Source organism: Mustela nivalis, assembly GCF_964662115.1.
Source record: "Mustela nivalis genome assembly, chromosome: 19".
Classification (NCBI taxonomy): Eukaryota; Metazoa; Chordata; class Mammalia; order Carnivora; family Mustelidae; genus Mustela; species Mustela nivalis.
Window position 1 is genome coordinate 17893968 of NC_139038.1, and position 12088 is coordinate 17906055.

Here is a 12088-nt window from a genome sequence, read left to right on the forward strand (position 1 = left end):
TGAGGTACTGGTGGTAAGTTCACACCCAGGGAAGACCAGGGCACTCCCCTGTGCCCGAAGTTTTGTAGGCAAAGAGAGTCCTGTTTGTAGCAGCAGGCCGGTAGAAAATGGGCCAAATGCTCAGGAGAAAGGGAATGGGGGGTAAGTCATAGCTGAAATGGGCAGGTCTGTATACAAAAGGAACAGTCTCCAAGATTCGGAAGCAGGATACAAGCCAGGTGCGCTACAGGCCAGTGTTTGTGTAAAAGAGGAGAGAAGGGAGAGATATTTGTTGGGGGAGTGAAGGTACTGCTGGTGGCCCAAGTACAGAAGAGACTCCTGCTAACCGCACCTCCTTGAAACCTGGACCAGGAAAGGCCTGTTTCTCCCAGCCAGCAGCAGGTTGGCCTGACTCCTCCTTCCCAAGAGCTAGGAGAATCATCCCATTTCCCTCATTGCCCTGGGTGCTAGGAAGCTCATGCTAAACTTGAAGCTGGACTGCAGTGTCTCTTCTCCTAGGAGAAGGTTTGGGGACATCACTCTCTCCTTTTATCTCCTTGTTGTTTTGACTTGTACTGTCTGTTATGGCTTGGGACATTTCCCATACCTGTAAGGCAGTGACTCAGAACAACATGAATCAAGATTATTGTGCGACGGGCATTTTACATTTCTTATGTCATTTAATCTTCCTGGCAAGCCGGCAAGGTGGGCTTAAGTATTCTCATGTCATAGAAGAGGAAACTGAGGGTCAGGGAGGACCCTATTGCTAGAGCTCTCAAAGCTAGAGAGTGGCAGAAACCAGCTCTGTCTCATTCCAAATGTTCTTCCTGTAACGCAGGAAGTAGGCCAGGTCCCCAGACAAAGCAGTCTGCCTTCAAGGGCACCCTGGTGTCCTCGGGATGGGTGCCCCCCTCAGTCCCATTTGACAGATGGCCCGGGAAACAAAGGCCCGGGAGGGAGACAAAGTAACCTGGCCCAAAACTGAGACCCCACCCCGTGTGCTCTGACATGTCGTTTGCTTTCCCGCCAGGTTGTTTTTGGTGCCTGTCCTGGGCCGGCTGCTGGGTGGCGTGATCCTATACCAACTTCACAAACTCCCTGAGATTTCAATACAGGACACACAGGATCGGTTGCAGGTCTGTGCAGTCTGGATTAAATACACTCAGCACAAACCGTGGAGTTAAATATCACGCAGGGTTGGGTACTGAAGTGAAGACAGAGCCACTGAAAATTGGGTGTAATTTAAATTATTCTAGACACTTCTTTCAATTACTGGCATCGCAAAATGGAAAAGCCAGGAATTTACTGCTCTCATCACCTTTGCCCTGGGGGTAATGGAGGCCAAGGCTAAGTTTTAAAAGGAATAAAAAGGGATTTTGTTCTTTCTCACACTCCTGCTCTCTCTCTCTCTTTTTTTTAGAGAGAGAGAAAGGAAGTGCACGCACAGACGAGCAGGGGGCGGGGCAGAGGGCGAGACAGAATCTCCAGCAGGCTCCTCGTCTGGTACAGAGCCTGACATGGAGCTCGATCTCACGACCCTGAGACCATGACCCGCGCTGAAATCCCCAGTTGGCTGCTCAACCCACTGTGCCACCCAGGCGCCCCCTGCTCTCTTGCTGGCAAAGTGAGTAAACTTAAACAGGTTAACTAGTCATTTGCAGGTAAGTTTAGGGGCACAGGACGTGGCTCCACGGGGCCCTGTGACCTGTGCTCACCGTGTGTCCCCTCGGCGTGGGAGGCACTCCTGGTGAAGTCGGAGTGGACGGCTTTCCGGGGGGACGACTTCAGCTCCGAATTGGCTCCATTGACGTAGACAGAGAAACCCTGCTCCAAGTGCTCCAGCCTCAGCTGCATGGGGTCCTTGGTTTTCAGATGCTTTAATATCCTGGAAGAGAAACAATCACTTCCTCCTTGTTATGTGAGCCTGGGCCGCTGCCCACCCCCACGTGGGGAGAGAACTGTGCCTCTGACGGGCAAAGCGTCTCTAATCGGAGGCCGGGTGGCGGGTGCCCAGCTGTTCATCGACAAACAGCCTGTCAGGGGCCCATTACACACACGGAGAAGCAGCAAGGGGGAGACTGTTCCGGGCTCTGCAGGGGTGTTTCTGCTTTCGCTCTGAGGCTCAAGTGCACGTTAGCAGCAACGCAGGCACGCGTCATTCCTCGCCCCGCGGGGACCAGGAGGGAAAGCAGGCAGGTGCGAACACTGCCCAATTTCATGCATCTCCACCTTGTGTGGACAGTGGCACCTTCTCCAGGGTTTAACAAAACACGGGTCTAAGAGTCTTAGGTCCTAAGCCTTTGGACCAAGGAATTTCAGAGAATATCTACAAATCAGAAAACATCCTTCGTCAGACCAGGCAGACTTACTTTTTGCTTCAGTAAATAAATGTGTTCTCAGAAGCTCGCCTGACACCTCAAATGTCATCATTTTATATTCTGATGCAGTGAAGGTATATATAAAAGTAGGCTTTAGCTCATGCCCTTTTGGCTAAAAGGGTCTTGGTTTGAACAAGGCTGGACCTCTAGTTCAAGTTTTCTCGAGTTTTCTCTGGATTTATTCCCACACCACCAAGCTGCCTGGCAACCAGCGTGCATTCCCTTTGTGATTTTAAGTAAGTTCCTATCAAACTAGCAAAATGCAAATTTTAAAAAAATAATAGAAATAGTAACCACATAAAGGGTGTGTACAAGGTGCCAAATTTGGTTCTACTTGTGGTACGGATACAGTAGTTGGTTCTTGTTATTCGCAGCAGTTTTGTTTTATGAAGTCCCCACAAATCCTGAGTTAGGGAATACTGAAATCTTGTTCCCAGGGGAAAATACAGGATTTGGTTTCTGTGAGCCTCTGTCGCAACAGTTTCATTAAATGATCACTACAGAACCCTGCTGCATATGCGTTCCTGTTTAAAGGCACCTTGTTTGATACATGGTTGAGACACTGACATGAAACTCAGCAGCCAACAGGTCTGTAACTCAGGCCTGAGGGAAGCTCATCTAACATGTTTTTTCTCCCTTAAGAGACACCATAGCCTTCTTGCACTTAGGAACATCAAACGCACTACAGGACCATGCTTAGGGTACAGTTTAAACAGCAAAATCACCAAGGAAAAACATAACAATGTGTGACACGGCACTCAGTATATACTGTGAAAAGGCCACTTTTTTATGGGGTAAGAGCTAAAATAAGAAAGTGAAGTATTCCCTTGTTCTACTGCAGCTGGGAATGTGTGTGTGTTGGGCAGCTAAAATTTTTTGCCACTCTGCACTTGTCTTTGAATGAACACAAAAGCGCTGCAAATATTTAAAATTTACAAATAAGTTTTCGTCAGTAGATGAATTCATATTTAGGGAACCATGAATAACAAGGATTGACTATATTAAGACCTTCATCTTCTCCAACAACCCTATGGGATAATTACTTTTATTATCCCCATTTAATAGACAAGGCACGTGAGACACAGAGAGGTTAAGTAACTGGCCCAAGGTCACACAGCAGGCACGGTGGTAGGCTAGACTGCAAACTTAAGCAATCTGGCTTGAGTGTTCACCACAGCAAAGGCAACCTCTAAAGCTAAGCAAGAGGACACTGAACCTGGCAAACTTAGACAATGCTGCTAATTCAGACATAATATGAAAATAGAGAAAATGCCATATGCTTGGTGTTCCCCCAGGGAGCTCACTGCAGCAAATCAGTCTTGACCAGGAACAACAGTGTTCGGTCATCACCAACCCCTGAAAGCAACCCAAATGTGCAGCAGCGGGGAATGGAACCTGCGATCCCATGTAGCTGATATCATCACTAAGAGTCTGTCCAGAGTGAGGAACTGCTTGCAATTGGGGGGAAGGGGAGGTGGAGCAAAGGCAGAATAAAAACGGAACTGTGTGGTTCAGTGCCACGTTGGAAAAAGGTGGGTTTGTGGACCAGGAGTGGAAGGTGATACGTGGGAAAATCCTATCAGTTGTTGAGGAGGGTGGTGGCATTACGGGTGATCTCTTTGTTTGTTTTTCAAATGTTTCTTTAGCTATTGATACATCCATCTTTTTCAACAATTGTGGCAGGAACATTTATTACAGATTTCTTATCTCCTGCCGGCCTTAGAAGCCTGGGAGTTGATTGTTGGGCAGGCAACAGCATGAAACAGAAGGAAGGAAAACACAAGTCACTAAGAGACGCTTTGGCAAACAGAGCCATCCTTGCTCTCTCTGGAGCAAAACACCCAAGGCTGCAGTGGGCCCTGGGGAAAGTGTACAGGGAGCCTGAGCCCTAGGAGGGGCCCAGAGAGTGGAAAATCTGACCACCCAGGCACAGGGTGCCTGCCTCCACCTCCCTCCGGGGGTCTCCTGACTCTGGGCAGGTGGTGACGGTGACATCCCACTTGCTGTGTGGGATCTGGAGCTGGTACTCCATGTGTGCTTCTTTTTAAGCAGAATGATTGATGAAAACACGGATTTATGAAACTGATAAATGAGGAGATAATTATCCAGACTGTGACAGGGATCGCTGAAGGAACTCCCCGGCTACAGCTGAGCCGACAGTGATACGCACTATGCACGCGGCATCGAAGAAAAGTGGTGTCTTTTTTTGTTGTTGTGTAATTGATAGCCTGCTTTGCATAAAAAGCGGGCCCTCGCGTAGGGGATTCAGAAAACCCAGACAAGGTCCCTCCCCTGCGGAAGAAGGAGCCCCTGCCCACCTGGTGCCCCATCACACGCTGGGTTCCGGGTTTTGAGGGATGCAGGGAAGGGGCTGGCTGCCTCACACCACGGGAGACTCTCGCTGTGTCTGTCCAGTCTCCCCTCCTACTGTGGAGACAGACCCCTGGACGTGGGGACCATGCTGAGCATAAGGAATGTTCTCGGTACCTGTTTCTGGAAAAAGTGGCTCTAAGACCCTCCAGGTCTAGCAGGGGAGAGAAGACACAGATGCATATTCTCCCAGCTCCCATGGTCCTCGTGCTCATCACTGGAGCCTGTCTGTCTTAGCCTGTAGCGGCCCTTGGGGCTGCTTGTACAGAGCTCTTTGGACAGAGAGGAAGTAGGAGCATGACAGGGGGATACCACTGGGTGGGAGGGGCACAAACAGGGGTCCAGCGGGCGAGAGGGCATGACCAAGCGGGGGGGGGGGGCGTTGCTCCTGGGCGTGGCCATGCCTGGGTTGCTGGCTGAACCCCTTGGCCTGAGAGCGCTGTGGCTGCTGTGTGACCAGGCTAGCCACGAGGCCCCTCCAACCTCAGTTACCCCCGGGGACCTGAGAGCTTCTCCAAGAGTCAAACATCCCAGCAATACCTGGATGTCAGCTCGGGGAGAATTGTTACCGCAGTATGGCAATGATGGTGGTGGTGACGGTGGTGATGGTGGCGATGATGGTGGTGGTGATGGTGGTGGTGGTGGTGGTGGCAATGATGGTGGTGCTGGTGGTGGTGATGGTGGCACCTGGGTGTTGTCCCTCTCACTCCCTTACTGGTCCTTCCGTTGGCTTATTTTATAGATAAACTTACCCAAGGTCACAGAGCCCAGGATGCAGCCAGGACTTAAAGCCTGGTCCACAAGGCTCCAGAGCCCACTCCCACCCACATCATTCTGCTGTGTCTAGTCTCCTCCCTTAACATGTCACAGGGGCCCTGAGGGAGGAGAGTCTGGATGAGGAGCAGTGGCTTCCAGCTGGGGGCTTCCTGGAGGTGGTGGCATTTGAGAGCAGGCCTGATGGGTGGAGAGGGGGAGGGCAGTGGTTCAGAGAGCCTGCTATTTCTCCAAGAACGTCAGTGCCCAGGGCTCTGGGATTCACCCTTTCGGATGTCAGCATCCCCCACAGGAGGATATGACACCATTGCTGGGCTCCTGGATCCGGTCCAGCCTTCAGCATTTAGAGGGATGCATCACAGCCCATCTTGGCCGTCCACCCTCCAGCACTTGGCCCTGTCTGGTTGATGGGTTGTTGAGCAAATCTGTCGGGTGTGATTATATCTTTCAGGAAGGTGAGTGACCAGAATCACTAAGGATCCTCTGGGAGGTTTGTACAGGGGTGACCCAGGGCTGTCACACCCTCTTCCACCTCCTCATGTTCTGCTTCTTTGGGCATAGTTATAAATAGATGACCTTGTGCTCACCTGCCGCACCCCAGGAGTTCCTCAAGGGCAAGGGCTATGGGCAGACACCTGTTCGTTCTGCCTCGCCGGCAACTCTCCCCCATCTTCCAAACCGAGCCCCTCAGATCTCCTTTCAGAACCTCCCCGCTCCTACTCTTACTCTACTATTATACACTTGCTCCGCCACCCAGCTTAAAGAGATAGCCAAGGAGTGGCCCGTCAGACCATGCCACCTCACCTGGCACAGGGCGTGACTGACTCGGGGCTGGGGCCAGGGCCCTCCTCACGACTCTCACTGGAACTCTCGGGAAGGAAGTGCTCTCTTCTCCTCTAGGCAGGATGTAAGTGTGGGGCCGCCAGTGGCTACCTTGGCCTCCATGAAGAAAGTACCCGCCTGAGGGACTCCAACATGGAGCTAGAACTGAGTACCTGGATACAACTATGCCTGAAGCCGGTTTCTTGCTTTTATGAGCCAATACTTTTTCCTTATTGTTTAAGGTCTATTTACCCTGGGTTTCTCTCCACTTGACCCCGGGAGCACTAACTAATAAAGTCTGTACCTTCCTCCACGATGCTCTCCTTCACGCCAGTGGCAGTGCTAAGCACCGAGAAGGCACTCAGTGAATTCCTACTGAATGAGGAAAAGAGTAACATCACCAGCCTCTGTGGCGGCTATTTTCTGGGCAAGGTCAGTCCTGGAAACTGGCTCCGATGATCACACCCCCCCACCCATTTCTCAGGTCACAGGGCAACCTGGGTAAGAAGGCTAGGTTTTCATTTCTGTCTGTGCACACTACACAGCCGAGATGCTGATTTTCTACCAGGTCATATAACTAGATTTCCAGTAAGCGGCGGTTTATTTCCACAAAACCCGTCATTGTGAATGTGGCAACTCTGGCGGGTTTCTCCGCTCCTGGTAATTTATGACAATGTCATACCAAACATCAATCAGAAAGGAGAGCCCAGCTCTACCACTTCCTGCCTCGATGACCTTGGACACACGGCTTACCGCTCTGGGTCTCCTTTGTCTGGAAAATGGGTGCAAGGAGTGTAGCTACACCTTACCACGTAGCGGGAGGGCACAATGAAATGATGGGGTGAGGTGCCCGGCATGCGGAAGGCACCCCAGAAAAGGTGTCTCTAAAGCAACACCCGGCGATCGCTCGGGGGGCCACGCACTTTTCATGTCTCCAATGGGAGTCACGCCAGCCCCCTCTTGGTGACAACACGTCCCCCAATTGTTATGGCAACTTGGCCTGGACATATTTTTTCATTGCCTTTGTGCTACAACCTTGTCTCTGGATATTCTCCTCTATGCTATTGGCTGGGGCCCTTCGATTGTGCACCTATTGATCTGCTGATTAATGAGAAGCAATTTGCTCCTAAGGAACTATGACAATGTCCTCCCAGACAAGTCACAAGGATATGATTAAACGATCACTCAGGTGTTCGGTGGCACCATCCAGCCTGCCAGGAACGGGATAAAAACACCCTGCTCCATGGCATTAATGATGATAAAAACCCATGTTGGACTAATCAGCACAAGCCTCCTGCTACGGTAGCCGGAGCCGCCCCCGGGTCAGGGAGATGAGCGAGCACAGGGCAACCGGCACAGAGGACACTGCCTGGCTGCGCTTCTAGCTGCTCCTACGGCTAGAAGCTGTTCGAGAGTTCTGTACCCGTTTGAGAGTTCGCCACTAGGGGTCGCGCTGCCTCAAATGGGGGCATCTGGCAACAAGAGCGGGTGTTGGTAGAGATCCTGGGCATCTCAGTGGTAAAGGGGTCGGAATACTCAACTCCTGTAACACCAAGGACTGAACCTGTCCATGCAACATGCAGCGGGAGTCCAGCCAGTCAGATGAGGGCTGAATAGACAGGATGACAGCCACCACCCCTCGCCCCGGGGCTCTCTTGCCTGCAAGACCCTAGACTCATTCCCAGGAACACCAAGGCCCAGATTAGGACCCCTCCTCCCCACTCCTGCAGCTGTTTGAGGGGCCTGCAGCCTTCTTCCTGTTGTTTTGTGTTTTAATCTGAGTGCCTTACCAACATTTTAAAACTCAGGAGATTCGGACCCAAATCCAGGTTTGCAGCTGCTCCAGCAACCCTGGAAGAGAGGGACCCCCGGGCCCAGGTTCCCACAAACAACAACTGGCCTGAGCTGAGCAGCTGGGAAGTGGGCCTCCCAGGTGCCCACGGTCTCCACGGAGCTGGCTTCACTCACTGCCCGGCCCCTCCTGGCATCTGAGTTTGCAAACCCAGCTTAACGCGCAGCCTGAGGCCTGGGGACCAACCACAGTTCAGACCGTGAACTTCCGTGGGCCCGGGGCAAGCAGTGAGGAGGGATGCCTCTTTCCAGCCAGACCACATTGCTTTGCCCTCGGTCACCAAACATGGCATCTACCGTGGGATTCTTCCAGAGCTAGCACACCAGACTCAAAATGAGTACCGACTTCATGTTAAATGACATATTGACCGCCTTTAAACACAGACATGAAACGATTCACCTTGATCTAATGAGGCATGATGACAGGCTCAGATTCCACGGGCCGGTCAGAGCCTGGATGACCACAGACTGAGCTATTCCGGTGACTAATGCACAGCCCTGCCAAGTTCAAGATTTGGTCATGACAAAGCCACCTTCTCCCAGAGCGGTAGCAGGGAGGCTAGAGGTGGTACTTACATGTAGAACCATTTGCTACAGCTCAATCAAGGATGCAATTAAATCAGCGAGTGGAGAAACGGAAGCTAGGATTGCATATAATATCCCGAGCCTCTGAGTGGAGGCTGCCTGCAGCCCGTTCCTAGGTGAAGCAGAGCCTGCATGCTGTTTAATAAATCGAAATAGCGCTTTTATTGGGCTAATAGGAAGGGCTGCCATTGAGCAGCTCATCTTACCTGTTCCTCTGCTGAAGCAATATTAAATACTCATCATGTTTCTCATCAAAGTCAGGCACCATGTCCTTAGCGTAACCCTGAAACGAAGAAACAGACCAGGATGATGTCGGAATGCGGGGGAATTATTTACGGAGGCAGGAGGCTGAGCTTGACGAAGGCCCAGCTCCCTGGGTGCATCGCTCAGGCGACCTGGAGCCCCCAGAGATGGTCTGATGGCCCCACGGGTCTTAGACATACACAGTCAACATCTACAGAAGGGACGAGGCTGGTTTCCCGGTCTCAACAGTGTTCGTTCTGTCCATGCCCTGTAAGATCAGGGGCTCTGGCCAAGATCTGAGCTTTGATGTTTTCTCCACGCTCATTATTTAGTTACCTGAATGATCATAACCAGATGTAACGCACATCAGTTGTTTAAGGAGGGGTCTCATTTTCTTCTTATGCAAGCTTATTAAAACACAGTTATCACAAAACTCTATGGCCCAGATGGGGTTCCTTTAAGAGCAGACACTGGTGGGTGCAGGCCGCCTCTTCAGGCAACAGAATTCTAGATTTCCTTTCGAGAATCATTCAGCATTGCTCCCTTTTTTTTTTTTTTTAGTTCACTATTTTCCTAAGAGGCCCTTGAAAGTTCCTTTGTTGGCCTCTTGGGTAACATGACCTTGGCCTTAGCCTCTCAACACAGTGCCCCACTCCCCCCCAACCCGTAGCCACAGTGATTCACTGGTCTGAGGATGAGCTGTGGCCCAAGCCAGGCCCTTGAAAGTCAGCCCTGGGATGGTGCTGATCCTCTTGGGGGGAGAGCTGCTCTCTTTCCAGTGGGGGCTAGGCTGATGAGACACAGGCCAGAACTGAGAATGAGGCCCATAACTGAGATAGCAGGTGCATCAAGAGATGGAGAGAGAACCTTAATGTCATGATTTGACACCCTGGACCCACTCATGTCTGAAGAAGTGTCTGGACAATTCAGATCTTGCTTTAGAAATTTCTGCTGAGTCTCTGTCATTTGCAGCCAAAAGAATTATGTCATATGTACCATAATCTGACCATTAAAGATAACCCCTATTACAATTTTCTATAGTTTTATAGAGGGATAATTAATGTAGACTAAACTACACATATTTAAAGTGACATACGTATATACCAGTGAAACCCCCATCATAACTTGAAATATAGCCCCCAGACGTTTTATCATGTACATACATATTTATAAATACACACACAAACGTAGACATTCCTTTATTTTAAATTTTTTTTTGAGGGGGGAGGGAAGAAGGAGAAGGAGAGAGAATCTTAAGCAGGCTCCATCCCCAGCCTGAAGCCGGGCAGGGAGCCCAATCTCACGGCCCTGAGATCATGACCTGAACCAAAATCAAGAGTTGGATGTTTAACCGACTGAGCCACCCAGGAGCCCCCACAGACATTCCTTTAGATAAAAACAGGATCATACTATAAACAACATTTTGCAATTTTCTGTTTCTTTCTTTACTTTTTTTTTTTTAAACATATAACGTATTATTTGCCCCAGGGGTACAGGTCTGTGAATTGTCAGGTTTACACACTTCACAGCACTCACCATAGCACACATTCTCCCCAATGTCCATAACCCAATCACCCTCTTCCTACTCCCCACAATTTTCTTTTTCTTAAATTTTTTTTTTTTTTTTTTTTTTTTTTTTTTGCCAAGGGATGGATTAAAGAGACAATATAGGCTTGGTTCTGGTCACAAGTTACATGGATTAAGTTTTAAATGGCAAGTAAGACATTTGCAATAGAAGTGCAATTTGTATGAAAATCCTAACTGCTACCATGGGGAGAAGAGAAAAGCCCCAGCATTCGCTTCTTCTTAAAATCTGGCTTTAACACCATTATTCTATCATAACCCCAGCCACATGTGACCCATAACCTCCTTAATCAAATATAACAGTTCTTCCCGTGTTCCTCCTTTTCAAAGGCTCTGGGCCACAGGGGACTGCTGACCCCCGTCCGTCCCCAAATTCTCCTCCTTCAGCTTCTCCAGCTGTAAAAGAGCCTCTCTTCCCTCCCGCGTCTTGTCTGGCTTCCTTTCCTCCTTGGCCTCAGTTGGGGATGGTCACTATCTGTCCATTTCACTCCTCCAGGTCTCTATCCCCGTCTTCACTTTCCAGTTACAAGGAAATGGGTCCTCTGGATGGAAACCTGAGGTCACTCCTGCTCCAGTGCCCAATCCCCCTTCCTGTCCTCTTTCCTACAGAACTCTTGCTGTTGCTACCTGCTTACCTCTTCCTCATCACCCCGCTTCCCATAATACCCCAACATCCCCCTCTCTTTGGGCCCACTCGGGGACAGGATGTACTCCCATCTTCTCCCCATCCTGATGTCCCAGACACATCTGAGTTTTACTGGGGTTTTCCTGCCGGCTCATCCGGCCCAGCAATCAGGAAGTAGGGACTCCTACGGAACGTAAGCAAACAATTCAGCCATAGCTGACCCTAATCTCTTACTCCGCTGGCTTCCTGAGATGCCCAGAGAGGTGCCTTCTTCCTCTCTGGGACTGAGCCCTGCCTCACCCTGAATGGGAAAAGAGAATGTACAACCTCAGTCTTCTGAGAGCTGCTTGCAGGACAGTGGGTCTGGGGAGGACTCTTCAGTCCCAACTAGCATAACACGGGTCTGATGTGGCGCATTTCCTTTGATCTTCGCAAGAGCTCTTAGAGTGGTTATTATTACCCCATTTAAGATACAAAGAAACCCATCTCATGCATCTTCCGGGAACAGGCACCCTACTCCATGGCCATTTACATAACCATTTTGAAATATCAGAATGACCACTGATACATTATAGTGTGGAATGGACATTCAGTGACATTTGTAGATGAAATACGAGGCTACAGGGAGACCTTAGCTCGTGAGGTCTGGGCCCTGGGCTTGCACCTCAAGCCCTCCCGGAATGCATTTATTTGCCTCTGCCAGGAGGGAGAAGTCATCACAAAGACTTGACCAGCTCAGGCACGTGCCCAGCCCCATGCTTTTTCCCTGCTTCTCATATGCTAACCAACACACGCACAGATCAGATCGCCTGGGACTCTGTTAACGTGCAGTTCTGACTCAGTAGGACTGGGGAGGGAGGGGCCCCACATCTGCATT

The 12088-nt window shown here is 50.3% G+C and overlaps 1 protein-coding gene across 7 annotated transcripts in view; it reads right to left on the bottom strand.

Annotated features, from left to right (window-relative positions):
* The window catches only part of KATNIP (katanin interacting protein), a 171752-nt gene that overhangs the window by 114277 nt on the left and 45387 nt on the right, over positions 1-12088 (bottom strand). For all 7 annotated transcript variants that reach the window (XR_014306480.1, XM_082714557.1, XM_082714555.1 and 4 more), the window contains 2 exons: positions 8966-9042; positions 1695-1864 (listed from right to left, as the gene is read on the bottom strand). Coding sequence is in view for 6 of the 7 variants with exons in the window: in XM_082714555.1 (XP_082570681.1) it covers positions 1695-1864; positions 8966-9042 (247 nt within the window). In the remaining variant the exon portion in view is untranslated. The remainder of the gene's footprint in view (positions 1-1694; positions 1865-8965; positions 9043-12088) is intronic.